The following is a 25,952-nucleotide window of genomic DNA, read 5'->3' as shown; positions in this document are numbered from 1 at the left end:
ACTTGTTGGGTCTTTCCCAAAAAGACTCATGGCTGTATTCGATCAAAAGGGTGCTTCTACTAAATACTGAGCAAAGGGTCTGAATACTTAGGACCATGTGATATTTCAGTTTTTCTTTTTTAATAAATCTGCAAAAATGTCAACAATTCTGTGTTTTTCTGTCAATATGGGGTGCTGTGTGTACATTAATGAGGAAAAAAAATAACTTAAATGATTTTAGCAAATGGCTGCAATATAACAAAGAGTGAAAAATTTAAGGGGGTCTGAATACTTTCCGTACCCACTGTATATATATACATTTTTTGGGGGGGAAGTTGTTATACCCTGCCAAACGTCAAAGTAAGTAAGTTTTAGTCCATTGCGATGACATTAACTTACATTTTCGGGAAAAAGAAAATCCTCTCTGTGTCAAAATAATTGGAACACAACATAAATGTTACATTTATGTTTGATTCTTCAGTTGGGAACTTTCTGTCCACTAGAGTGATTTATAGAACATATTTTAAAGAATATATTTTTTAAAAGTGTATTTATTTATTTATTTATTTTTGTAGTAAATCATAGTAATTTTCAGGGATACATGCGTTTAGAAAAAAAAAAACAAAAACTTTAGCATTAATGCATTAATTTTATTTTTTATTTTTTATTTCATTAAAATACGTCAATTTAATGTCCCAATATAGAATAAAAATTCTACATATCTACATACATATGGCTTTTATTGAATTTAAAGCCAATTGAAATTTTCAAATTTAAAATGATCTTTTTGTACCGTTATATAAAAATAGTATTGGTAATTGTTATTATATAATAATAGCATTGTTGTCACGACTATCATGACCAAGCTTTTTAAAGCGTAATATAGTACTAAAATAAAAGAGATATTAGATCGCTACATTATATTCCTCAGCAACGTCTTACCACACTATTTCATCTCTGTGTCTGATTTGAAGCTGGCAGAATGCTAGCGCTAACGAGCCATAACTGTCAAAAATAACTCATTTTTACCCATTCGGTCAAATATTGCGCTGCAAAGAGTAATACAAGTTTTATCTTGTCTATAACTTGGCAAATGACCATAGAATAAGCGGGATAATCAATGGCTAGCCGTGCATTAAAGGATTTAATGCACTTCGCATCGGGTGGTTCTTTGCCTCCACGTCGTGCATTAAAATCCTTTAATGCATGGCTAGCCATTGATTATCCCTTACATAAAAATCACGGGCGTTGACAACAAGTTTATGTGTGTGTGCAGCACAATCTGATCTCCCACCTCTCTCTCTCTCTCTCCGTGTGTGTGTGTGTGCGAGGGAGTGATGCGTGTTGGTTAGTGTGCATCAATTAAAGCAGCGCATTAATATAGAACAGTGATTAAACAGACTTGGAACTACCTATGCATTAAACGGTTTTACTGCATACCTGCCAGCCAATCAGAATCCAGTATTCAGACAGACTATGAAATAATTGAGTTTTTCTAAAGAGCATTACGGTTGGTTGTAATGAAAATGAGAAATTAAATAAGAGCAGATTTTTTTTATTTTTTAACATCACGAGCTGTACATTTTGTTTTTAAACCCTCCAGAAGCTCTTTTCAGATTCATTGGAATTGAAATTACATTTCTCTGGAAAACACCACTTGTATTTGTCCTTTACAAACCAAATTATTTTCTTTGGTTTTTGAAAGCATGCCACATAGCTGACCACAGAGCCTGAACCCGAAACATTCCTTTAATTCGTCACAACCATAATAATAGCTCAATCTTCTTCCCTTTTGACTGATTCGAGTTGGTTTTGACTAATAGGAGTAGTACGTCTCCCACTTCCTGTAAAGACTCCGAGCACACGTGTTATTAATAACTGCGGCCTGAAAACACAACAGCAGATTCCCAGAAATACAGAACGCAGTGGATGTGAGAGGAATTCAGGGCAGGAGAGCAACGAAATGGAAAAAGTTACAGGATTCAGATCGCGTTACACGTGCATGTTTTATTTAGGCAGAAACAAGAGCGAGCGAGGCGTTCATTCATTTTGTTTTTATTCTGAATGCAGCTTTTTTTGGCCCAGTGTCATCCCTTTTCCTTCCTTTTCTCCTCTATCCTTCCATTCTTCCTTCCCTCCATTTCATTCAGTTTCATCTGACGATTCTTACTCACACACACTTGTAGTTGAACTGGAACATGGTGTACAATAACAGGCTTGATTCAGTTTATTAAGGAACATATGTTTTTTTCTCTTTACTTCATGTATTGCTCTCTCTCTCTCTCTCTCTCGCTCTCTCTCTGACTTTCTCATGGATTGTTTATACTTGATCATTTTTTCGATCAGTTTATTGAAAGTGTTATTTTTAGTATATCCAAAAAAAACACCCCTCTCAAATGTGTAGTTGTTTGTAGTCTAACAGAAAAACACATGAAAAGCATGACATTTACAGACCTGATCCAAATTAAATCCATATGTCCCTAGTCCAATTTTAGAAATGCGTTTCAGTCAGATTCTATTTCAAGTAGTCAAATGGCACGTGATTGTAACAGCATACAGAGCACAGTCATGTCTACAGCTGTCTGAATTCACTCATTTACACTCATGGCAAAATGGCTGCTACAGCCAAACAGATGCAATTATGTTCAATAAATAATCAAATTATTAATTTTTAGTATGTAAAACAATATTTTATTATTTCTTTATTTTATTTATTTAATCATTTATTGAAAATTAGTGTATAATAAATACAACCTCATTATTATAATTTTAATTTTAATTTTTTTAATGTTTATTAGCATCACACTAGGGTTATGGTTGCCAAATAATGTGCCTTTGGTTCGGTTCAATAATATAGAATTCAAAATGTGCAGTCACAAGTCTGTGTATATTGCCCTTTTTCAAGTGGCTTAATCAGAATTTAGAGCCAAAACTATTCATTATATTATTTAAGGAATAGTTCACCCCAAAATTAAAATTCTGTCATCACCCAGTTTTCGGTAGCCACTGACTTCCATACTATGAAAAAATACCACGTAAGGCAATGGCTACCAGCAACTGTTTGGTTACCCATATTCTTCTGTGTTCAGCAGAAGAATGAAACTCGTACAAATTTGGAACAAGGGTTAAAAAATGATGACAGAATTTTCATTTTTGGGTGAACAATATAACTTTAAACTTTCACTCTCATTAACACAAAGTACTCTAGAATGAAAATGAAATTAAATGGCCCAAAAAACTAGCCTTGAGCCACCATCATTGCGTCCTTGAGTGGGGTGATTAAGGTGTCTGGGGGAAAGTCCCTGTTCAATGGCGCCGTTGTGTGAATGTGTAGTCAGTGCACTTAAACCATGAGAATATAGTAGGAAAGCCTGATGTACATATGGATGTTTATAAGGAGTTGATGATTTGCCTGCACCTGATTGGTTTTCACCGTTTACTTCATGGAAGCAGTTTGTGCCTGTTTATAATTTATATTGCAGTATGAGGAGGACATCATTGTTTTCATTTTGTCAGACATAGTCTGTCCCTAGAGATTGTGTAAACAGACGCAGTATTGCGGGGACAGTTAATCAGGACACTTGTTTCCTCCACCCATGACACACACACACACACACACACATTGTGGGAGATTCTAGACCCGTCCCGATGAAACATGCTCCTCTGTGGCGTCACATACATCCACTTCTCTTTCTTCCCGATTGCTCTGAGGTTCTTAAAATATCATCAATTCCCGTTGAAGTCCATGTCTAATAACTCTGACACTCGTTGGCCCCCTGTGTACTGTCACACTCCCCCTCCCCGTCTTTCCTCTGCAGCTCTGGGTTTGCATAACAGGTAGTTACAGACACTTCCTCGTCCTGAGAAGGGATATCCTGGCGCCTGACTGTCGCTCTCTGAAGCTGCGTGGCTGCCGTTGGTGCTCTGGACCCCCGTTAGCTAAATATAACTATTGTCACACTTAAAACGACGCACACATCGTGCACTATTAGCTGGACTGATATACTTCACTAGTAACAGACCACCATAGTAGTGCAAGCACAGCCATGGACGGCTTTGATGAAACTGAAAATAACTTTTTCTAAAGCAAACAAGACTATCTAGAGCTCATAATTGTACACAGGAAATGATCAGGGTGTTAAGAAAGGTTAAGAAAACAACTGCTGTGATCAAAGTGAATGAATAAAATTTGAGTGGACACTATGACACTGGAGTGTTCTGGGTGGTTGCTAAGTGGTTGCTAGGACAGCACAATTAATTGAAATAAAGCTGAAATCGCAATATTGTTTATTCTGATTATCAAAAGCTTGAAGGTTTGACATTTGAAAATGAAGAAATTAAGACATAAATAGTGCTGTAAAATAAAATTATTATATTTTTCTTAAATACTGGATTTTAATTTACAGTGAAATATTACAAAAGTAATATTTGTAATGTTGTAATATTTTATATAGTATTAATAATAATAATAATTTGTGATATATAATCACAAAATATTTTGCCAAATTGTGCAGCCCTACAAACAAGCACAGCAAACTTAAAACTGCATTAAAACTGCATTTTAAATCACAGTCACAATTAATTGCAAATAGATTATTCCCCAAATTGTGCAGCCCTATGTTGTAGGTGGTTGTTAGGGTAATCTGGGTGGTTGCTATGCCGTTACTAGGGTTTTGTACGGTAACGGTTGCTAGGTGGTTTGCTAGGATGTTCTGGGTGGTTGCTATTGTATTCTGGATGGTTGCTAGGGCATTGCTAGAGTGTTCTAGGTGGTTGCTAAGGTGTTCTGGGTGGTTCCTAGGTGGTTGCTAAGGTGTTTTAGGTAATTGTTATAGTGTTGTGGTCAATTGCTATGCAATTGAAAGTGGTTGCTAGGGCTTTGTTAGGGTTTTCACAGGTGGTTGCTGGGGATTCTGAGTAGATGCTAGGTGGCTGTTAGGGTGTTTTAGTTATGGTGTTCTGGGCAGTTGCTATTTAAAGTGGCTGCTAGGGTTTTGCGAGGGTTTTCTAAGGGTGGTCGCACACCGGACAAGAAGCGCCGTACAATTCATACAAGTACAACACGACGTAGCTGGACGCCGCGGACAGACGCCGAACGGCGCCGCTGGTGTGTGTACACTCATAGAAAATAATGTGTTTGAATTTTAAAGATGTGGCGTGGTGCGATGCGACGCGACGCGATGCTGCGCTGTGCTTCTCATCCGGTGTGCGACTACTTTAAGGTGGAGGTCACAAGGTGGATACTAGGGTGTTCAGGGTGGTTTCTAGGACGTTGCTGGGGTGTTCTTGATGGTTGTTAGAATGTTCTGGGCAGTTGCTTGGTGGTTGGTAAGGTGTTAGGTCGTTGCAAGGGTGTTCTGGGTGTTTGCTGTAGTATTCTAAATGGATGTAAGGGCATTGTTAGGTGGTTGCTAGGGTGTTGTAGGTAGTTGCCAGGATGTTGTTAGGGTGTTCTTGGTGGTTGTTAGAATGTTCTAGGCAGTTGCTAGGTGGTTGGTAAGGTGTTTTAGGTCGTTGCTAGGGTGTTCTGGGTGGTTGTTCAGTTGTTTGCTAGGGTGTTCTGAGTGGTGGCTAGGACTTTACCTGGGTGTTCTGGAATGTTGCTAGGGTGTTGCTAGGATGTTCTGGGTGTTTCTATAATAACTACCACCATCAATTAGCAGATTATTACCTACAACACTCATACACTCACATCAACTGTCCATTCGTCCATTCAACGAGCATGTGTTTATGTAAGTATGCAAGTTAGCATTTAAACAGCTATGCAGATAGTATAAGTATGCAAAAAGCACGCGCAATAAAACAAGATAACATCACAGCCAGCACACTTTCATGGGACATCAACAGCGAGACAGGCCTGCGTATGTCCCAATGGGAGCGGATTTAATTTGTGAGCGGGCCTCTGGCCAGGACTCTGTTGTTTCCTGTTGAATGGTGTGTAGCTTCAGGCCGCTGTGCTTTGTTGATGTTTGTTCTGTTATAGATCCTCAAAGCGCCATCTTTCCTTTTCCAAAATGCAGAACAACAGACATGGGACAATAGAGGCCGTATCTCTGAGGACAGACGGCTTGATATCGAAGAATGAATGTGTTGTTTGAAGAAAGGTGTGTGGTATTTGTGTCAGGCTTATTGAAGCTCCTCAAAGGGACTGTTAGTGTTTGTTAGCGACTGTAGAAGCGGGTTTGAACACTCACTGGCTAACTGGAACAGGGCAGCGATGGCTTCCTCCCACCACTGAGAATCCTGGGTAATGTGGCTTATCTCCAGTAACCCAAACAGGAAGATTAGCTGACCCACGGTCAGAGCCACCGTAGCCATCAGGTTACATGCCCGCATCATGTCAAACTGAACTGCAATCAGAACAACAGAAATATTAGCTCTCAAATGGTTCGTAAATGATTCAATGGTTCATTTGATTCACATATACATGTATGAGCAGAGGAGAGTGTGTGTGTGTGTGTGTGTGTGTGAGTGTTTTTAGGTAGAGGATCTGAATCATTGTAAGGAAGATCCAGCTGCAGATGTCCATAAGACACAACTGTGCCAATGTGGGTGTCACTTCCTGAAAGACAATCCTTCACTGTGTCCATCGGTTTCCTATTTCTAAATCAGGATAGATGGACAGACGTGCCAGGCTGCATGATACAAGCCAGCAAATCTCTGCTCGCTTTTTCTTCCAGTGATAGTTGCCATGGTTTAATACTAGCCAGACATTAAGTTGATGCCAAATTAAATACAATGAGCTCTAGATGCTCTAGAAGAACTCCGATTTAAAGAAAAAAAAAATTATATAAGATTTTAAGACCAATTCATGTGGAAGCGGTTCATTAAAAGTTGTTAAAAATGTGGACACTTTTTTTTTTCTTTTTTTTCTGAGTAATCACAGGCTCCTGCAGTACATTAAGTTGATGCCAAATTAAATACAATGAGCTCTAGATGCTCTAGAAGAACTCAGATTTAAAGAAAAAAAAAATTATATAAGATTTTAAGACCAATTCATGTGGAAGCGGTTCATTAAAAGTTGTTAAAAATGTGGACACTTTTTTTTCTTCTTTTTTTTCTGAGTAATCACAGGCTCCTGCAGTGAATTTATTTATTTATTATAATTATAATTAAATTATAATAAATAATAATAAAAAAAATTAAATACATATTAAATGTATTTAATTCGATTTTTATTAGTAAATGTATTTAGTTATAAACAATTTATTTATTTATGTATTATTTTATTTATTTATTTAATTTTAAATTTATTATGGGGGGGGGGTTAACGCTTTAAAAAAACATTTCTGTATGTTGTTTTATTGAAAGTAACCTTATATGAAACATTATATTAGGAAATCCTTTGTTGATGTACACTGAAATATGAAATATATATTTACAATACATAATTATAAAAATATATTAATCAGAGTTTAATGACATTTCAAGTATTCCAGTGTACTCACAAATTATCTACTAAACTTTAGCTACTTGTTAGTCACATTTTCAGAGTTTTTTAACTTCATAAAATGACTTTCAATAAGACGGCCTTAGATATTATGCTTACAAAATAAATAAATAAATAATTATAATTATAAATAAAATATATGAATTGATGTTTAGCAACATTTATTTTTGAATGAATTACCTAATGATCCATTTAAAATGACAATATATTAATATAATAATATTAAAATGTTATCTTTTTCTGTTAAATTCAGTAATATAAAGGGTATCAGAGCATTAAAACATGTAGAAAACATATAATTTAATTATTGTCTATTCCCTCACACGCAGTTGTATGATGGAGACTCACGTTTGACAGTGCTGCGTGACTCCTGATACCCCGCGAGCTCCGATCCCCAGCTGAGTCTCTGGCAGGCTGTGGGCTCGTGAGTGTGCGTGTCCTCGTGTGCACACGCTCTCCAGAGTCCGACACTCCGCCGCCGTCCGTCCTCCAGCACCTGCAGCACCCAGCTGGAGTTGAATGTCGCCAAGTTGTTGAGCACCAGAGAAAGCAGGGCCACCGCCGCCGCCACCACCACCAGCCTGCGCACGGCCATACACCCTCCGGAGCGCCCTAATTCCTGAAACATCCACGGGTACACGTGCACGCTACGCAGAAATGCAGAGCGGCATGAACGCTGTGAGAGGTTAGCTAGAGGACATCGCCACTCATTCTTGTTTCTTGGGGGTCGTTGGGGCGGCGGGAGTCTCTAAACCTCTTCCTCAGAGACGGGGATCGCTGCTTCTCGTAAGGCTGGACGTGGGACCACCAAGGCCATCACATAAACACGCACGCTTTCTTTAAATCGTTCCGTTCTTATGCAGCTCTGCCCGTCCCTTCCTCCCCCTTTCTCCTCCAGATGTGCGCTGGGTCGTCTCCCTGCTGTGGAATGTCTGCGTGATGCGGTCTCTTGTGTTTCTTGTTCTTTCCCACACTCTTTCCTCGCTCGTTTATCTCAGATTACTCGTCCTAACCAGTTTCCCTTGTTCACGTGTGAGCATGTGTGTGCTTTATCCCTGAAAAGCTCAGAAGGACTGGGATGAGAGGGCAGGAGTGCTTGGGAATAAGTTCTCTCTCTTTCTCTCTTGGTCGGTGACAAACACGTTACTCCAGCTACAGGATGTGTTTCCTGGAAGGAAAGCAGGCAGAACAGAATGCAACACCCGTCCTCTTTCTCTCTTTGACTTAGTGAGGTGGTTAATAATGGAGCAGGAGATGAAATATCAGATATATGTTTGGTCTAGTAACACTTAAAGGGTTAGTTCACCCAAAAATGAAAATTAGGCTGCAGATTATTACGTTTTGAATATGGATATTTTTCTTGCAAAAACGCATCGATTTGCTACAGAAGGCCTTTGTTCACCCCCCGGAGCCGTGTGAGACACTTTTTTTTATGGATAGGCAATTTTTATTTAAGTTATTTTGGACTGAAGCAATGCAACACCCGCTGAGTGGCATTAAACAGCTTGAAAGATCAAAGACCATTTTTTATATAACTCCGACTGGATTCGTCTGAAAGAAGAAAGTCATATACACCTAGGGGGAAGTTGTGGCCTAAGAGTCGGACTCGTAACCTAAAGGTTGTGGGTTCGAGTCTCGCACCGGCAGGGATTGTGGGTGGGGGGAGTGAATGTACAGCACTCTCTTCCACCTTCAATACCACGACTGAGGTGCCCTTGAGCAAGGCAGCGAACCCCCAACTGCTCCCCGGGCGCCGCAGCATAAATGGCTGCCCACTGCTCCGGGTGTGTGTTCACGGGGTGTCTGTGTTCACTGCTGTGTGCACTTAGGATGGGTTAAATGCAGAGCACTAGCTCCTAGTATTGGTCACCATACTTGGCCACATGTCACGTCACTTTTTCACTTTCAGGATGCCTCGGGGGTGAGTAAAACGCAGCCTAATTTTCATTTTTGGGTGAACTAACCCTTTAAATATTAAAGTTCAGTTTCTATCTTATAAATAAAGGTGCTTTATTAGCATTAATGATTCCATGAAGAACCTTTAACATCCATGGAATCTTTCCATTCTACACACTCTTAAAATTAAAGGTTCACTCCTAAAAATTCCAGAAGGCCATTTTCACAGCGATGCCATAGAAGAACCATTTTTGGTTCCCCAAAGAACCTTCCAGTGAACATTTCTTTAAAATAACTATTTTTGCTTATTTTAATAATCTGAAGAACATATTTCCACTATAAAGAATCTTTTATGGAAGGAATTGTTCTATGGAGATTAAAGGTTCCTCATGGAACCATTGATGCCAGTAAATAACCTTTTTTTTAAAGAATGTTCTTTTTTTGGAATCTACGGTTCCATGAAGAACCTGTAACATCCATGGAACCTTTCCATTGCATAAAAGTTTCTTTAGTTTAAAGTGTTCTTCAGACTAAGAAAATGGTTCTTTTAAGAATTGTTCTCTGAAAGGTTCTTTGAGGAACTCAAAATGGTTTTTCTACAGCATCACTGCGAAAACCACCTTTAGGAACCTTTATTTTTAAGAATGTTATGCATCATCCTGCAGTGTTTGTGTTCCAGACATGATTCCTCAAATCATGTATCTTGTTGAGGAGTGGTCTGCTTTGTGTCACTTACTGGACCATAAAACAAATGACAAAATCCTGCACACTGAAGGAGCCTAGAGACTAGAAGATCATAGAGACTTTAGTCTTTTTTGACTTGCAACCACCCAGAACAATGTAAAAATTTACTTTATTTCCATGTTTTATCCAAAAAACGGGAAATTCATAATAAAAGCTTCTCTGTCTACTTTTCTGTGGTTTCTTTTCCAGTTCTGGGCCCCCAAAGATTGAGGGAATTTCCTGTTGCTTAACTCCTAATAAACAGCCCACATCTGTATCTACTAAAAGCCGAACCGAGCGAAAAAATGAGAGAATGGGGGGATTTTGGATAAATAAAGACCAGATGGGAGTGGATGAAAAGCAGAGGGAGGGCACGAAGGGCCAAACGAGTGGGAGAGAGGGAATGTGGGCGAGAGAGTGTTGGGTGTTGATAGGGTCATTCCATGCATAGCTGGGACGGTTCGCTCATGAGGTGGAACGGAGAGAGAAACAGCAGAAACACTCAAAGAGCAACTGCTAAGTGCTGAAGTGTGAAGAGTTTCCACAGTATCATCTTTAAAACATCCTCTCAGCCTTTAAAGACAGATTTGTTACTTCATGTTATGTTTCAGTACATGGATCCACACTTTAAAACAGTGCCGAAAAAAAGAGAAGGAAAATGTCATTATTTGCCAATAAAAGCATTCGTAATCTACACACTTAAACATAGAACTTTCATTTTTGAACAAAAAATAAATTTAAAACATCATGATGTCATTGTAAACCTTTTTAAGTTGTGCAAAAACTCTTTTTTTTCTACAGGATCTTCCCAATAAAGAGTTTAGTAACACTTTATAATAAGGTCCAGTAGTTAACATTAGTTAATGCATTAAGTAACATTAAATAACAATGACAAGTACATTTGTTACAATATTTAATACTCTTTGTTAACTTTAGTTAATAAAAATACAACTGTTCATTGTTAGTTCATGTTAGCTCAAGTCCATTAAATAATATTAACAGATACATCTTTTAATTTGAATAATCTGTTAGTAAATGTCAAAATTAATATTTTTAAACAAATGGAACCTTATTGTAAAGTTTTACCAAGAATTCTTAGAAAGTCGTTCTCATTTCTATGATGAATATACATCTTTATTGTTATGCTCACCTTTAAAATATTTTACAGCAGAGTTTATGTAGAGTAAATATTGCTTGTAAGCCATAATAATGTCTGAATCATGAGATAATGGATCTTGCTGAGTTTACAAATTGGTCTGAGTGAATCATTAGCAGATGCATCTGAATCTTATTTAGGAATCACAAAAGAGTAGCACTCTCTAGTGCTTTAGAAAAGCTTCTATATACTTCTGCTTTAAAGAGCCCAAAAACCAGTCTGTTGATTTAAAGAACCTGAAACATCAAAGACCAAAGAACCATATAGTGCCATGAATGGCTATTGAGAAGAAGAACCTTTTTTAAGACTGTTTTTAAAACGTTCTTTCATTCAAGTTTTTCTGTCTTGCCTTCTTTGAGACATCTTTGGCTTTTGAAGTGAACTGAATCTTTTGTATGTTGTGTGTATGTGTGTATCTGCATCTCCAGTGAGGCAGTGTGGGAGAACATGGCACGGATGTGTGTGAAGAGTCGTCGTCTGGATGTAGCGCGCGTGTGTCTGGGGAACATGGGTAACGCACGGGCCGCACGTGCTCTCAGGAACACTGAAAAAGAGCCAGAGGTGGAGGCGCAGGTGGCCGTACTGGCTACACAGCTGGGCATGCTGGTATGGCACATAAACACTTTCCTAAAGATGAAAATTCACCTCTTATATATAATATATATATATATATATATATATGTACACACACACACGTCTCACTCTAAGGTGTGTCACATTATGGAAGCTGAATACATTGCGAATGACGTTTCATGTCGTGTTTAAAGCACACAAGCACAAACACAGCATTGTCTAAATAAACCTAGTGTACTTGGAGCCTCTCTGTCTCATTCAGTACAATAACAAGAACTAAACATTTGGATTTAAACGTTTGGGCTTATCGCAGCATCTCTCTCTTTTTTTTTGCAGGAGGATGCAGAGCGTTTGTATAAGTCGTGCGGGAGGTTTGATTTATTGAATAAGTTTTATCAGGCGGCAGGTCAGTGGCAGCAGGCGGTGGAGACGGCAGAAACGCACGACCGCATTCACCTCCGAACCACTTACTACAGCTACGCCAAACACCTGGAGGCCATGGGAGACAAGAACCTAGCGCTGGTGTAGTGAGTGTCATGTTCACACACAATCTCTGCCGTCATACACATCCAGCAAATATCAAAGCACTGCACAGCATTTTCATTTAATATATAATTCTATTTTACAAATTTTATTTCTTAATTTATTGTAGTAATGACACTGTTGCTCAAGTTTGGGGTTGTCACATTTTTTATGTTTTTGAAAGAAGTCTCTTTTGCTCACCAAGGCTGCATTTATTTGGTCAAAAATACAGAAAAATATTTTTTTTACAGTGTAAAATAACTATTTTCTATTTTCATATATTAAAATGTCAATTATTCCTGTGATGCGCAGCTGTATTTTCAGCATCATTACTCCAGTCTTCAGTGTCACATGATCTTCAGAAATCATTCTAATATGCTGATTTGCTGCTCAAGAAACATTTCTTTATTATTATCAATGTTGAAAACAGTTGTGCTGCTTCATATTTTTTTGAAAACCCTCATATATATTTTTTCAGGATTTGTTGATGAATAGAAAGTTCAAAAGAGCAGCATTGATTTTAAATATATATATTTTTGCAACATAAATGTCTTTATTGTCATATTTGATTAATTTAATACATCCTTACTGAATAAATGTATCAGTTTATTTAAGAAAAAAAATCTGCTCCCTAAATTTTGGAATAATTCAGATTTTTTTTTTGCAAGAGTTTTTAAATCAAATTAGAATGATTTCTGAAGGATCATGTGACACTGAAGACTGGAGTAATGATGCTGCTTTGCATCACAGGAATAAATTACATTTTAAAATATATTTAAATACAAAACTTTTAAAGTGTAATAATAGTAATAATATTTTTCACTGTATTTTTTAATTGAATAAATGCATCCTTGATGAGCATAAGCAACTTTAAAAAAAAATCATAATTGTAATCGGTAAAAGAAAAAGAAGAAAAGAAGAAAAAAAAACTAACTAAAACTTTTAAATGGTATGTCTTAAAAGTAAAATGCGTATTTATAAATTTTTTTTATATACAGTATATATGCATGTGTGTCTGTGTATGTATATATTACCTCTTTCCTGTCCCGTTCTGTAGTTTTGAGAAGTCAGACACACATCGGTTTGAAGTGCCGAGAATGCTGATGGAGGATAATCTTTCACTGGAGATCTACATCAATAAAATGAAGGACAAGTGAGTTTGAGTTTTCATTGATTCATGTTTGCAGTCTGACATGGCTTTGATATTCTCTGATGTCTGGTGTGTGATTGGACAGGGATCTGTATAAGTGGTGGGGTCATTATCTAGAGAGCCAATCAGACATGGAGGCTGCGCTGCATTACTACGACCTCGCTCAGGACTACCTGTCTCAAGTGCGCGTGTACTGTTATCTAGGAAACATTCAAAAGGTATGTTGCCTGAAGTTTCCTTTGTGTCTGAAATAAAATGAACCGAATGCCTCACAATGGTCTGTATATTTGACAGGCGAGTGAGATAGCCAATGAGACGGGCAACAGAGCAGCGTCTTATCACGTTGCACGGCAGTACGAAGGACAGGATGAAATCAGCCAATCGGTGCACTTCTACACACGAGCGCAAGCCTATAACAACGCCATCCGACTGTGTAAAGAGAATAACCTGGATGAGCAGCTCATGAATCTGGCGCTGCTTAGCAATCCAGAGGACATGATGGACACGGCCATGTATTATGAAGAGAAAGGAACGCACATGGACCGAGCCGTTATGCTTTATCATAAGGTACACCCAAACAAGTATATGCACCTTCGAACTTTACCACTAGGTGGTGCTGATCGCTAATGTATGATGTCTCCATTACACCTTTCCAGGCAGGTCACGTGTCTAAGGCTTTGGAACTAGCTTTTGCCACAGAGCAGTTTGGAGCTCTGCAGCTGATCGCAGAGGACCTGAATGAAAACAGTGACCCTGCCCTACTAGCACGCTGCTCTGATTTCTTCATAAAACACGCTCAGTACCAGAAAGCTGTGGAACTGCTGGTGGCTGCCAAAAAGGTGATCACATGCACTGTCATACAGCCAATCATTTAATATCCATAACCGAACAAAAAGCCATTTATACCAAGAACAATAACTATAACTCACAATAACGTTCTGTTCATTTGAAGTGCAAACTGCAGTTTTGTTGTCTGCTGCTTTAGATGCTCAATCTCTTTAATGGATTATCGATTTTTTAAAATAATATTGTTCCTCTGTCATTATTGTTATAGTTGTGGACTTCCCTATTTTCATAGAATTAGAATGATTATTAAAGGGGTCATATGATGCTTTTTTAAAGATCATTATTTTGTGTATTTGGTGTAACAGAATATGTTGACATGCTTTAATGTTCAAAAAACACATTATTTTTCAAATACTGTACATTATTGTAGGTCCTCTATGCCCCGCCTCTCTCAAACGCTTAGTTTTCTACAAAGTCCCTCCTTCCGACAAGCGCAGTCTGCTCTGATTGGCCAGCTGACCCAGTTTTGCTTTCGCCTAGAAACACACAGCGTCTCCCTGACATGCTGCTTCAACACTAACTGCGGTAACTGAAACCAAGCCTTCTTTCTTTGTGTGAACATTTGGGCAGTGTTATGCAAATATTTCCACATAGTGAGGTAGATATGTGGGGGCGTGTTAGAACGAGCCGTTTTAGGGGGGCGTGGCAGAGTCTTAACTTTGATAAAGAATATCTCTTTGGTTTTGAGACTTTAGTCTTTGCAACTTCAGGGATCTTATCTATGCACAATCAGCTTGTAACACTCCAAAGAGAAAGGAAAACTTGAAATCGCATCATATGACCCCTTTAAAACTTCACAGTTATCGTCCCCTAATAGTAGAATTATATAAGAATCACAACAGTGTTTTGTAACTGTATGCATATGGATTTGTGTGTGTAGTACCATGAGGCGCTCCAGTTGTGTTTGGACCAGAGTTTGACCATCACAGAAGATCTGGCCGAAAGTCTGACGGTGCCAAAAGACTCGTCCCATCTGTCTGAGGCCGGGAGAAAGGAGCTGCTGGAGAAAATCGCAGACTGCTGCATGCGGCAGGGCAACTACCACTTAGCCACTAAGAAATACACACAAGCTGGAAACAAGATCAAGGTTTGCCCTGTGCACAAATCAACAGCTGATTTACTGATCAGTGACTGGAGAAGATCAAACGGCTTTCATTTTGCTCTTGCAGAAAGATTTCATGTAATCTTATGGCATGGCTCTCATGAATACTTGATTCTGATTGGTCAATCACAGCATTTGCAGTCACATATTTATATACAGTATAATGATGCTAAACAATAGAATTGATGGTTATCCCATCAATTTTCTACACTGAGCTAGTTCCATGTTTCTCATATCATACTTTCTTCTCACTTCTTAAAATAATTGAAACTCAAATAGCCCTATAAAGCTATATATATTAATTTCTGAGGGCCTTTAAATTATAAACATGATCAAAATTTGTACACATTTATTTCACGTTTATTTGTTCATCTCTCAATCGTCATTGTATTGAATTGCATTATATGATTTTAAAACTACAGTTTTAATCATAAAACTAAGCATTTGAATACAGTATAATCTTACTATGACATTATTGAAAGCTATATAGTGACAACTGATATTAATATGTATTTTAGTAGTCTGCTATACTCTTATAAAGTTCTCATTGATTTACATTACAAGCTAACATAATTTAAAGGGGTCATATGATGCGATTTCAATTTTTCCTTTCTCTTTGGAGTGTTACAAGCTCTTGGTGCATAAAGAAGATCTGTAAAGTTGCAAAGACTAAAGTCTCAAATCCAAAGAGATATTCTTTATAAAAGTTAAGAGTCAACCACGCCTACCTAAAACGGCTCGTTCTAACACGCCCCCACATGTCTACGTCACTGTGTGGGAAGATTTGCATAACGCCGCCCAAAAGTTCACGCAAAGAAAGAAGGCGTAACTTTTATTCTCGCTGTAGGATTGTTGCTGCCGCCACCATGTTATGGAGATGCTGTGTGTTTCGTTGTGAAAGCGAAACTACTTTGTTTGGTCTTCCAAAAGAGGACAATATCCGCTTCGTCATGCCTAGAGCTGATCCGTGCTGGTTGCTGAGGAAATACATCAACTTCGCGCTGTGGATCGCCGGATCAGCTTTCACCGTGGACGAAGCGGAGTCCAGCCCGGGGTCGTCACAGGTGGTTGCCGCAAGCCCACCGGACGCTCCTTCGTCGAATCCGCCGGCCGCGCCGTTCTCAAACCCACCACCTCTACCGCATAAACACATTTCATTACACCAAATACACAAAATAATTTTAGTAGCATCATATGACCCTTTTAATCTTACTTTTTGGCCATATAAATACAGCAGCAGCCTCACCAAATTGCTAATTTTTTTCTGTTCTGGGCTCTGAAGAAAATGCATGTATTTTCATCAGTTCTTTTTTCTGTTTTATATTTATTTATTGCCCATTTATATCTTCACTCTCATCAGCCTCTTCTAAAAGCAAAGATACCAAGCTTTTCTTTTCTGCTCTGATCTTTGACAGGCGATGCGAGCACTGTTGAAATCTGGGGATACAGAGAAAATAGTGTTTTTCGCAGGTGTTTCCAGACAGAAGGAAATTTACGTAATGGCAGCCAACTACCTGCAGTCACTGGACTGGAGGAACGACCCGGAGATTATGAAGAACATCATCGGCTTCTACACAAAAGGACGAGCACTTGATCTGCTCGCCGGCTTCTATGAAGCCTGTGCTGAGGTACTGAGAGCATGTGTTCTGTGAAAATCACCATGCAGTAATCAATATCTAACAGTCTTAAAAATACATTTATTGGCATTAGTGGTTCCATGAAGAACATTTAACATCCATAGAACCCTCCCATTCTTTATAGTGAAACAAAGGGTTCTTTAGACTATTAAAATGTTCACACTAAGAAAAAATGGTTCTTTTGAGAACTCTTCACTGAAAGGTTCTTTGAGGAACCAAAAATGGTTCTTCTATGGCATTGCTGTGAAAACTCCTTTTTGGAAACGTAATTTGTGTGTGTGTGCACAGGTGGAAATTGATGATTATCAGAATTACGAGAAGGCATATGGCGCTCTTACGGAGGCGTGCAAGTGTCTGACTAAAGCAAAGGGTCGCAGTGGAGATGAGGCTGACAGCAAACTCCTCATACTGACACACAGACTTGGCCTTGTCAAGAGATTCATTCAGGCACGAAGGTACTGACGAGCATTTGATTTGTGCATTCTATCAACACCTGTGCATGCATTGATAAATGTATTTGTGTGTGTGTCTAGGATGCATGAGGAGGATCCAGTGGAAGCGGTGCGTGTGTGTGAGTCTTTGCTGGAAGAGAAGGATCTGGACCCTGCGGTGCGTGTTGGAGATGTGTATGGGTTCCTGGTGGAGCACTACTGCCATCATGGCAACTTCCAGCAGGTATGTTGAGGTTTGTAGTATGTTGTGTTTTAGAAGGCTTTCACACTGGACACGTTTGCTCCAGTCTGAATCCAAGTGCAATTGTTCCCAGAGCTCCCGCAACGTTGGTTTCTGACTTACTTGTTTCAGTCGAAGCCAGTGCATTTGTATTCAACTTCAGTCACAAACACGCAAAGCGAGTATGATAGACAACACAACATAGGGAAATTATGTTGTGCATCTCTTGAAAGCTTGCAAACAGTCTCTTTTTAGGAGAAAACAGACTCTGATTGCACTCGCTCTACACAAAGTTTAAAAGTAGGGATACACCGACGCCACTTTTTCAAAAACAGGTCCAATACCAATACCTTTGGTAAATGCAGATAGAGATTACTAATGCTTTGTATATTCATTGCATTTGTATTTTTTTTAAATATTGAGTAGAGAAATCAATTGAATATGAATCATATTAGTTGGTTTAGATGTTTCCTTTATGCCTTTACTCAAATGCATTGTACAAGCTGTTATTTTCACTGTTCATTTTATTGCTGTACAATAATCCTGTAATAATGGGAACCACTCATTATACATAAATCATGTAACAGTTAATGTATTCACTTACATATACTGTTTAGTTTTAATCCAAGCAACACGTGTGAGTGAGCGAACAGCAATCAAGAGCATTTTTGGCTACTGACATAATCGACTTTAATACCGACTTTCCAGCGGTTACAACCAAACTTTAGACAAGTTCCTACAGGTAGTCTCGGGTTCGGTACCGCTGTGATGTCTCATGTGAACCGTTCTGTTACCAACAAAACTGCCAGTGTGAAAGCTCCTTTAGTGTTTAATAGAAACCATAGCCATGCTATACTCTGGAGGAATGGCTTTCACCATTATTTACTTGCCCTCATGTCATTCAAATCCCTCTCAATGCTGTTTTTTTTCTATGGAAAACAAAAGGAGTTTGAAGACTCTTTATGCAGGTCTAAAAACCTACATTTCAGTCTGTACCTCATTGTATGGCCCCAAAAGTATTCAAATAAGTATTCAAATAAGATTCGAAAAGTGACCAAATGTGGTCACTATAAACTATCTTTTTTGGAATGACATGAAGGTCAATGTATTGTCATTTTTGTGCAAACTATTCCTTTAACGCCTGTTTCCAGTCATATTTTGATTGAATATTGTTTTTGTATGTGTATTAGGCTTGGAGTAAAATAGAGGACTTGAGATCAACGCGTCCCAACATAAACCTGAGCTTGTACGTGAGTCAAACCAGTCTGGAGGCTCTACAGAATGCTGCTGGAGTCCGTCTGGTCTACAGAGACACGGACACCCATGCTGCCGAGGATGATGAAGAGGTGGAAGAAGATGAGAACATCAATCATTGAGAAAACAATTTGCTGAGGAGGTGGTCCTCAAGATAACAGGAAAAAATCGCATACATTTTTCAATGCATACAAAAACGCACAAGACTAGCCTACAGAAGTCTGCCTGCCTGTGTATTGGTTTGCTCACCCCATTTATTTTTTAAAATGTGCCATATTTCTATGGGACTGCCAGTCTAGTGAATGGGACATCTTTGATAGTTGTGTGATTTTGTTAAAGCCACTTTGCAGGTTGCCTTAAGTAGAGTAGTTTGTGTGCGAATGCCCAGAGTGTGTGTGTGGCCTTTTGAACAAGAATGCCATTGGACCACTATATTTAAGTCATTTTGTACAATTTACAAATTATTTAATGACCAGACTTGTTCTGCTCTCTTTGTATCATATATCTTGTATACATTTTAATAAAATTTTCTATATGTTTACTTAATCATATTGAGTGAATTGCTTTCAAACTCAAATGTGCAAGTGTATTTTGTGGAAGATACTGTATAACGTGTTTTAAATCTTCATAATGTGTTTTATTCGTTCCTGATCTTCGCTGATGGGCCCTTTTTGACTCTTTTTAACGGCTTTTTAATTTTGAACTTTCTCAAGAGCCCTTGATATTTACCAAACTAACACAATTCAGCAAAACTGCCTATCAGATCTGTTTTGTTGTGGAAACAATGTAAGCACTGTTTCTGATTTGGCCATGGACTGCTTCTCAGGCTCTATATGTCTTATATGTGCTGAAACTTATTTGTTTAGAAAACATTTGTTGAGCAGATGCAGCACAAATCATATCTCTGCATATTTTTTCTCTGCAAAACCAGTGTTTTCAGTATTTCTAATATTTAACGTGTTCACAATATAGCATGGAATGTTGATTGATATAAACATTTTTAATTAACAGGATTTGAATAACTTGGCATCACTGATGATTCAACCAAATCATCAGAAAGAATCTTTTAATGTGATTCTCAGGTCAAATGGAGCTCTCTTTCACAGTTTGCTGTTTATGAACGCCCATGGAGACTCGTGTTCATAGAAACCAGACATAACACCCCTCTGACAGCTGCAGAACATGGACTCGACGAATAAACACAGCTCAATTAACGAACTTCAGAAGCAAATTCACTCTCCGACTGAAGAAAATGTAAGATTTTTTTCTTGTCATTTGAAAGGAACTAATTAACTATAATAAGTTTTAGATATTTATAGTTAGATATAGGCCATTAGTCAAGACAAATATAATGTCAGTTTATATAGTTTATGTAGTATATATTAATAATATGAATATATTAATAATTGGACTGGATTATAAAAACCCAGGAAATAATAACTGGATTGTAAAAACCCAGGATTTTTAATCAGGGTAACTGAGATACTTATACTACCATTCAAAAGTTTGGGGTCAGTAAGATTTTTTATTTATTTTTTTTAAGAATTTTTTTATTTTATTTAGCATGGACACATTCAATTAATCAAAAGTGACAGTAAAGACATTTATAATGTTACAAAAGATTTCTATTTCAAATAAACGCTGTTCTTTTGAACTTTTTATTCATCAAAGAATCCTGAAAACAAATGTATCAAGGTTTCCACAAAAATTTGAAGCAGCACAACTGTTGATAGTAACAAGAAATGTTTCAAATCAGCATATTAGAATGATTTCTGAAGATCATGTGACACTGAAGACTGGAGTAATGATGCTGAAAATTCAGCTTTGATCACAGGAATAAATTACATTTTAAAATATATTTAAATAGAAAACAGTTCTTGTAAATTGTAATAATATTTTACAGTTTTTTTTTTTTTTTTTTACTGTATTTTTGATCCAATAAATGTAGCCTTGGTCAGCAGAAGAGACTTTTACCAACCCCAAACTTTTGAACAGTAGTGTATAAAACCATTTAGTTTTATAAATTTTCATACATTTGTAATAGTGTTACTGTTTTTATTGAGTGTTACTATAAAGAACATGTACACTAGGGGTCCCTTAACCAAAACACACTGAATGTTGTGCTTATTTGATTTATATACAGGTACAGCTGCAGGAACGACATGAAGTGCTGTTTAGTAAGCTTGAATCCATCCAGAACAAACTGGGCCAGCAGCCTGCGTCAAAAAGCGACCTGTCAGTCAAACTGGTCCAGTGTGAGGAAGACAAACTGAAGGTAGGATCAGAAAACGACCTGGAAAGCTGGGATCTCTCTGATGTCTGATGTATCAGTTCATATTTCATGTGTATGTGTTTCAGATCTCAAAAGACCTAGTTGATGTGCAGATAGAGGCCAATAAAATGAGAGAGCAGTATGAAGCGGAGATCTTTGAACTGAAAAACATGGTAAGTAAGTGCTAAAAACACACTGATGATCAAAATAATGCTTAACACATTTATTTAATGCTTTGATCTCCAGGTTTTATCTCAGGAGGGCACCGCTTAGTCTCTTTAGACAGAGTGTGACCGGCTCAGAGAGGAAGTGTCAGCAGCATCGGCACGCTTAGAAGTCATTGAGCGAAGTGAGCGTGACCTGGCCGAAGAGTGTACAGTGCTAAAGAGCAACTTCCTGTCGTTGAGCAGCACTTACGAAAGAGAACGCACACACTCAGAGGAGCTCAGCGCTGAGCTGCTCGCCCTCGTGCACACACACGACACGCTCCTGCAGGAGAGAGAGCGCACACATAGACACTCGCTGGAGGTGGAGAGGGTTCGAGCGCTGCTCAGCAGGACGTCCCAGAGCAGAGTCAGGGTGAGACGCACATACACATGCTCGTCCTCAAGCAAAGTATGTTGCACGCACTCCAAAGTATGAACAATCACACAGCCTTGCAGCTTGAAAAAAAAGGTCTAATATTACTTAATTTGATGATGCTGAGTTTCCATCACGTAAAGTTTCTCACAAAGTGAGATGGAAGATTTTTCAAATTCTATATGTTTTGGCTCAGTCAAGCAGTCAAATGTCAAAGGTTTTAATGGCAAAAAGAAAGTATTTAAAATATGTCATTTAACTTACAGTCTGCAAAGGAGCAGAAAAGGTGGAAATCAGGATTAGGCATAAAGTTATGTCTTCAGAATCATTCATACATGTGAAAATGTGCTGAGAATGGAATAAACCGCTGTAATCTGGCTCAGCGGAAGACTCATGTCTTTGTTGCATTTTTTTCTGCTGATTAAGTTATAATAAAATAATTCTTCACCTTATAAATGTTTTTTTTTTTGTGAGAAAGTGTCTTTGGAATCAGCACCCCAAAATAAGTATGAAACAAGTATTGGATTTCTGTAAGTAAATATGATGAAGGGAGGTGTAATAATAGTAATGATTGCTTTAATAAACCCCACTAAAAATTGAAAGGGGAACAGCAATATTTCTTAATGAACTTGATGAAGTGAATGCATGCTCTGTTTTTGATGTTTGTTTTAACAGCCCGAGGAGTTTGAACTGAGCAAGAGCCCAGTGGAAAGAAATGTAAGAATATCAGCAGTATATTATTATACAGTAGATTTCCTAGTTTATCAAGTCATGTCAATTTCTTAACTGTTAATTTGTTTTTCACAATGCACAGATTTACAGAAAATCCTGATGCTAATGTTTAAAATACCTTAACACTATAGTTGCATTTAGCAGATTAGAGCTGGCCGATAATGCAGTTATATTTTGTGCCGATATGAACAATTAGACAGTTGAGATATGCTACATAGTATATATTACTTTATGTGAGACGAGTATACTGTACCAACTTTATATATAGTGCTGGGCGATAATATTTTTACATTTTGCAACAATATAAACAGTCAAGCTGATGAGATATAACTTTATGTGAGTGTACTGTATTCATGCAGATAAAGTTGGTTCCACTGATTTCTGTTTTAATATAGAGCTGGGCAATAATATAGTTCACATTTTGCGAAAATATAAATAATCAAGCAGAGATTCGCTATATATTTATCAAGTATAATATTTCTTGTTGTTGTAATGTGCTTATCTGTGATATTTCTGTAATACTGTGGTACATGTGTAATTTAGTTTTTTAATGCAGGGAGTGCAGAATAACCTGAGAGATGAGCTAGAAAAACTGAGGAAAAGCTACAAGGGGGACGACGACTACTAGAGGAGAAAGTGTGAGACACACCATGACATCTGCTCAGATTTGGACTCATCTCGGGTTACCAAACACTAGTAGGCAGCATTAAACACCAAAATGTGTCGTGATCACTGAAACCACATTTGTGCATGTGTATATGACCACAATAACAAAGGAGCAACTGCCCACCTGTCAATGGAAACTAGCTGAATTAAAATAGTACCAAAACTAAAACTGCAATAAATCAAAGCTATATAGAAATATAGCAGAAAGAAAAAGCAAACACTAATAAAAATAACAAGAGCACTGAATGGTAAATGTAAAATAAAAACTGAATTGTAACAAAAGCTATGTAATAAAAAAGTAGTTCTGTCAAATGATTAATCGCGATTAATCGCATCCAAGATAAAAGTTTTTGTTTACATAATATATGTATGTGTACTGTGTATATTTATTATGTATATATAAATACACACACACACACACACACAGTATATGTTTTGGAAATATTTACATGTATATATTTTTATTTTATTATTTTATTTTATCGCGATTAATCGTTTGACAGCACTAATGTATGTGTACTGTGTATATTTATTATGTATATATAAATACACACACACACACACACACACACACACACACACAGTATATGTTTTGGAAATATTTACATGTATATATTTTTATTTTATTATTTTATTTTATCGCGATTAATCGTTTGACAGCACTAAAAAAAAATATGAGTAAGTACTATAATAGCATATAAATAATACTTAAATAACAGTCATAAAATCATAAGGCCCTCCCCTCGAAATCTGATCACAAATGATCATAGGAGACGGATGTTAATAGCATCTGCCTCACCTGACCACAATGATGTCTGCTCAAAGTTTGACCAAGTGAAACCAAACTCTCTGCACCTGCTACATCAGGAGTGCTGTGGTGGAGTGAGGGGGAGGCTCTGATACATGTGTGCACTGGTTTAGTCATGAGACGTGGGCGCTGAAGGTCAGCTGATGTTTGTATGTGTGTGCTATCTTTCTCTCATAGTGTGGCCATGGGGCGGGTACAGCAGGAGAATAAGAGAGCCATTCAAAGCACCCGACACGAGCTGTCCCAGCAGTCTGCAGTGAGTATATTATTAGCCATTCACACACAGAAGATGCTTATATGTGACCCTGGACCACAAAACCAGTCATAAGGGTCAATTTCTCGAAATTGAGATTTATACATCATCTGAAAGCTGAATAAATAAGCGTTGATGTATGGTTTGTTAGGACAATATTTGGCCGAGATACAACTATTTGAAAATCTGGAATCTGAGGGTGCAAAAAAATCAAAATACTGAGAAAATCGCTTTTAATGTTGTCCAAATTAAGTTCTTAGCAATGCATACTACTAATCCAAAATTAAGTTTTGATATATTTACGGTAGGAAATTTACAAAATATCATCATGGAACATGATCTTTACTTAATATCCTAATGATTTTTAGCATAAAAAAAAAAGAAAATTTTGACCTATACAATGTTTTTTTTGGCTATTGCTAAAAATATACCCAAGCGACTTAAAGGTGCAGTAGGAGATCTTGGAAACTGCTAACTTTAGCCTGATAGCACTGAAAGCGAACGTCCCATTCTCCCTGCAATCGCCGTCCAAAGCCACGCCCCCTGAACGCATTTACTCGCACAGACCAGAATACCAGAGACAACATTACTACAATAGGCTACATCAGAGGTTCCCAATTCCAGCCCATGTTCCGAAGTGAAGTAAACTTAAACGGATTTCCCCTGCTCAGGGAGTAGGGAGCAATGAACACTGTGTAGGGATCATATCGATCGGAACTTCCCAATTCCAGCCCATGTTCCGAAGTGAAGTAAATTTAAACGGATTTCCCCTGCTCAGGGAGTAGGGAGCAATGAACACTGTAGGGATCATATCGATCGGAGAACAGTTCATTCACGTAGCTCACGTCTAACAAGCTGGTTATCTGAATCGGGTCTGTTAACTAAGCGAGACATGCAAAATATGCTGAGCGGGGTGCGCGAGGACTGGAATTGGGAACCGCTGGGCTACATCATGTGTCATTCACCGGTGAGAAAACTTTAAAAGTACAATACCAGGATGGAAGTTCGGGTTGTTGATGTTTGTCTGCCACTCTTGCTCTGTCTGCACAGCGTGCGTGAACGCGCTGGTGACGTATTCTGTCTGCGCGAACCGGGTGCGCAGAGGTATGCTAATACATATTTGACAGGCAGGTAGGAAAGCCAATTAAAACGCTCAGACCGAGCTTTTTGATTGGACGAACATTTGTTTGTCCTACGCCTTCCACAGAATATATAAATACAGATAAATACATTTAGACCACTTAACTTATTGATTGCTATCGGGATGTGAAGAGACCTTCAACCAGCATAACAAAAAATGTTTCTGAAGACAATCACCTATTGCACCTTTAAGACTGGTTTTGTGGTGCAGGGTCACATATGTGTTTCTGTCTGCTGATTTGTTCCCCCTCTACACGCAGATGCTCATTATTTCTCAACATCAGCTGAAAGAGGCCACGGCTGAGGTCTCTAAACTACAAAATCATCTGAAGGAACTCAACAGAGAGTACAGGGCACGACTTACACGCTATATTCAGGATGTGACAGTACGTGTACAAGCCAGCAGACATATGGTTAACACATATGGTCACGCTTTTCATAGTGGCTTCTTGAGTTGTCTGATGTATAATTGTTTTGTTTTCAAACAAATCAATCTTTTAATGCACTGTAGGAGTGTGTAACTGTGGCCGGTGATGGTGATT

The 25,952-nt window shown here is 38.0% G+C and overlaps 2 protein-coding genes and 1 pseudogene across 2 annotated transcripts in view; 2 read left to right on the top strand and 1 right to left on the bottom strand.

Moving 5' to 3' along the window:
• Window positions 1-8,569, bottom strand: part of LOC107556674 (transmembrane protein 204-like) — a 12,629-nt gene extending 4,060 nt beyond the window's left edge. Inside the window, exons 1-2 of the mRNA XM_016239837.1 lie at window positions 7,778-8,569; window positions 6,174-6,329 (exon numbers count right to left, since the gene is read on the bottom strand). Of these exons, the coding sequence (XP_016095323.1) occupies window positions 6,174-6,329; window positions 7,778-8,057 (436 nt within the window). The 5' untranslated portion in view covers window positions 8,058-8,569. The remainder of the gene's footprint in view (window positions 1-6,173; window positions 6,330-7,777) is intronic.
• The window catches only part of LOC107556638 (intraflagellar transport protein 140 homolog), a 36,236-nt gene extending 16,775 nt beyond the window's left edge, over window positions 1-19,461 (top strand). Inside the window, exons 19-29 of the mRNA XM_016239774.1 lie at window positions 11,633-11,810; window positions 12,114-12,304; window positions 13,357-13,452; window positions 13,535-13,667; window positions 13,744-14,016; window positions 14,106-14,288; window positions 15,176-15,382; window positions 16,813-17,025; window positions 17,323-17,489; window positions 17,568-17,709; window positions 18,897-19,461. Coding sequence (XP_016095260.1) covers window positions 11,633-11,810; window positions 12,114-12,304; window positions 13,357-13,452; window positions 13,535-13,667; window positions 13,744-14,016; window positions 14,106-14,288; window positions 15,176-15,382; window positions 16,813-17,025; window positions 17,323-17,489; window positions 17,568-17,709; window positions 18,897-19,082 — 1,969 coding nt within the window. The 3' untranslated portion in view covers window positions 19,083-19,461. The remainder of the gene's footprint in view (window positions 1-11,632; window positions 11,811-12,113; window positions 12,305-13,356; window positions 13,453-13,534; window positions 13,668-13,743; window positions 14,017-14,105; window positions 14,289-15,175; window positions 15,383-16,812; window positions 17,026-17,322; window positions 17,490-17,567; window positions 17,710-18,896) is intronic.
• A 681-nt stretch (window positions 19,462-20,142) lies between these two features.
• LOC107556637 (coiled-coil domain-containing protein 78-like) overlaps window positions 20,143-25,952 on the top strand; it is a 7,791-nt pseudogene continuing 1,981 nt past the window's right edge.

This window comes from Sinocyclocheilus grahami, unplaced genomic scaffold, assembly GCF_001515645.1.
Source record: "Sinocyclocheilus grahami isolate Dianchi unplaced genomic scaffold, SAMN03320097.WGS_v1.1 scaffold575.1, whole genome shotgun sequence".
NCBI classification, from domain to species: domain Eukaryota; kingdom Metazoa; phylum Chordata; class Actinopteri; order Cypriniformes; family Cyprinidae; genus Sinocyclocheilus; species Sinocyclocheilus grahami.
This window is presented reverse-complemented; position numbering and strand designations above follow the sequence as displayed.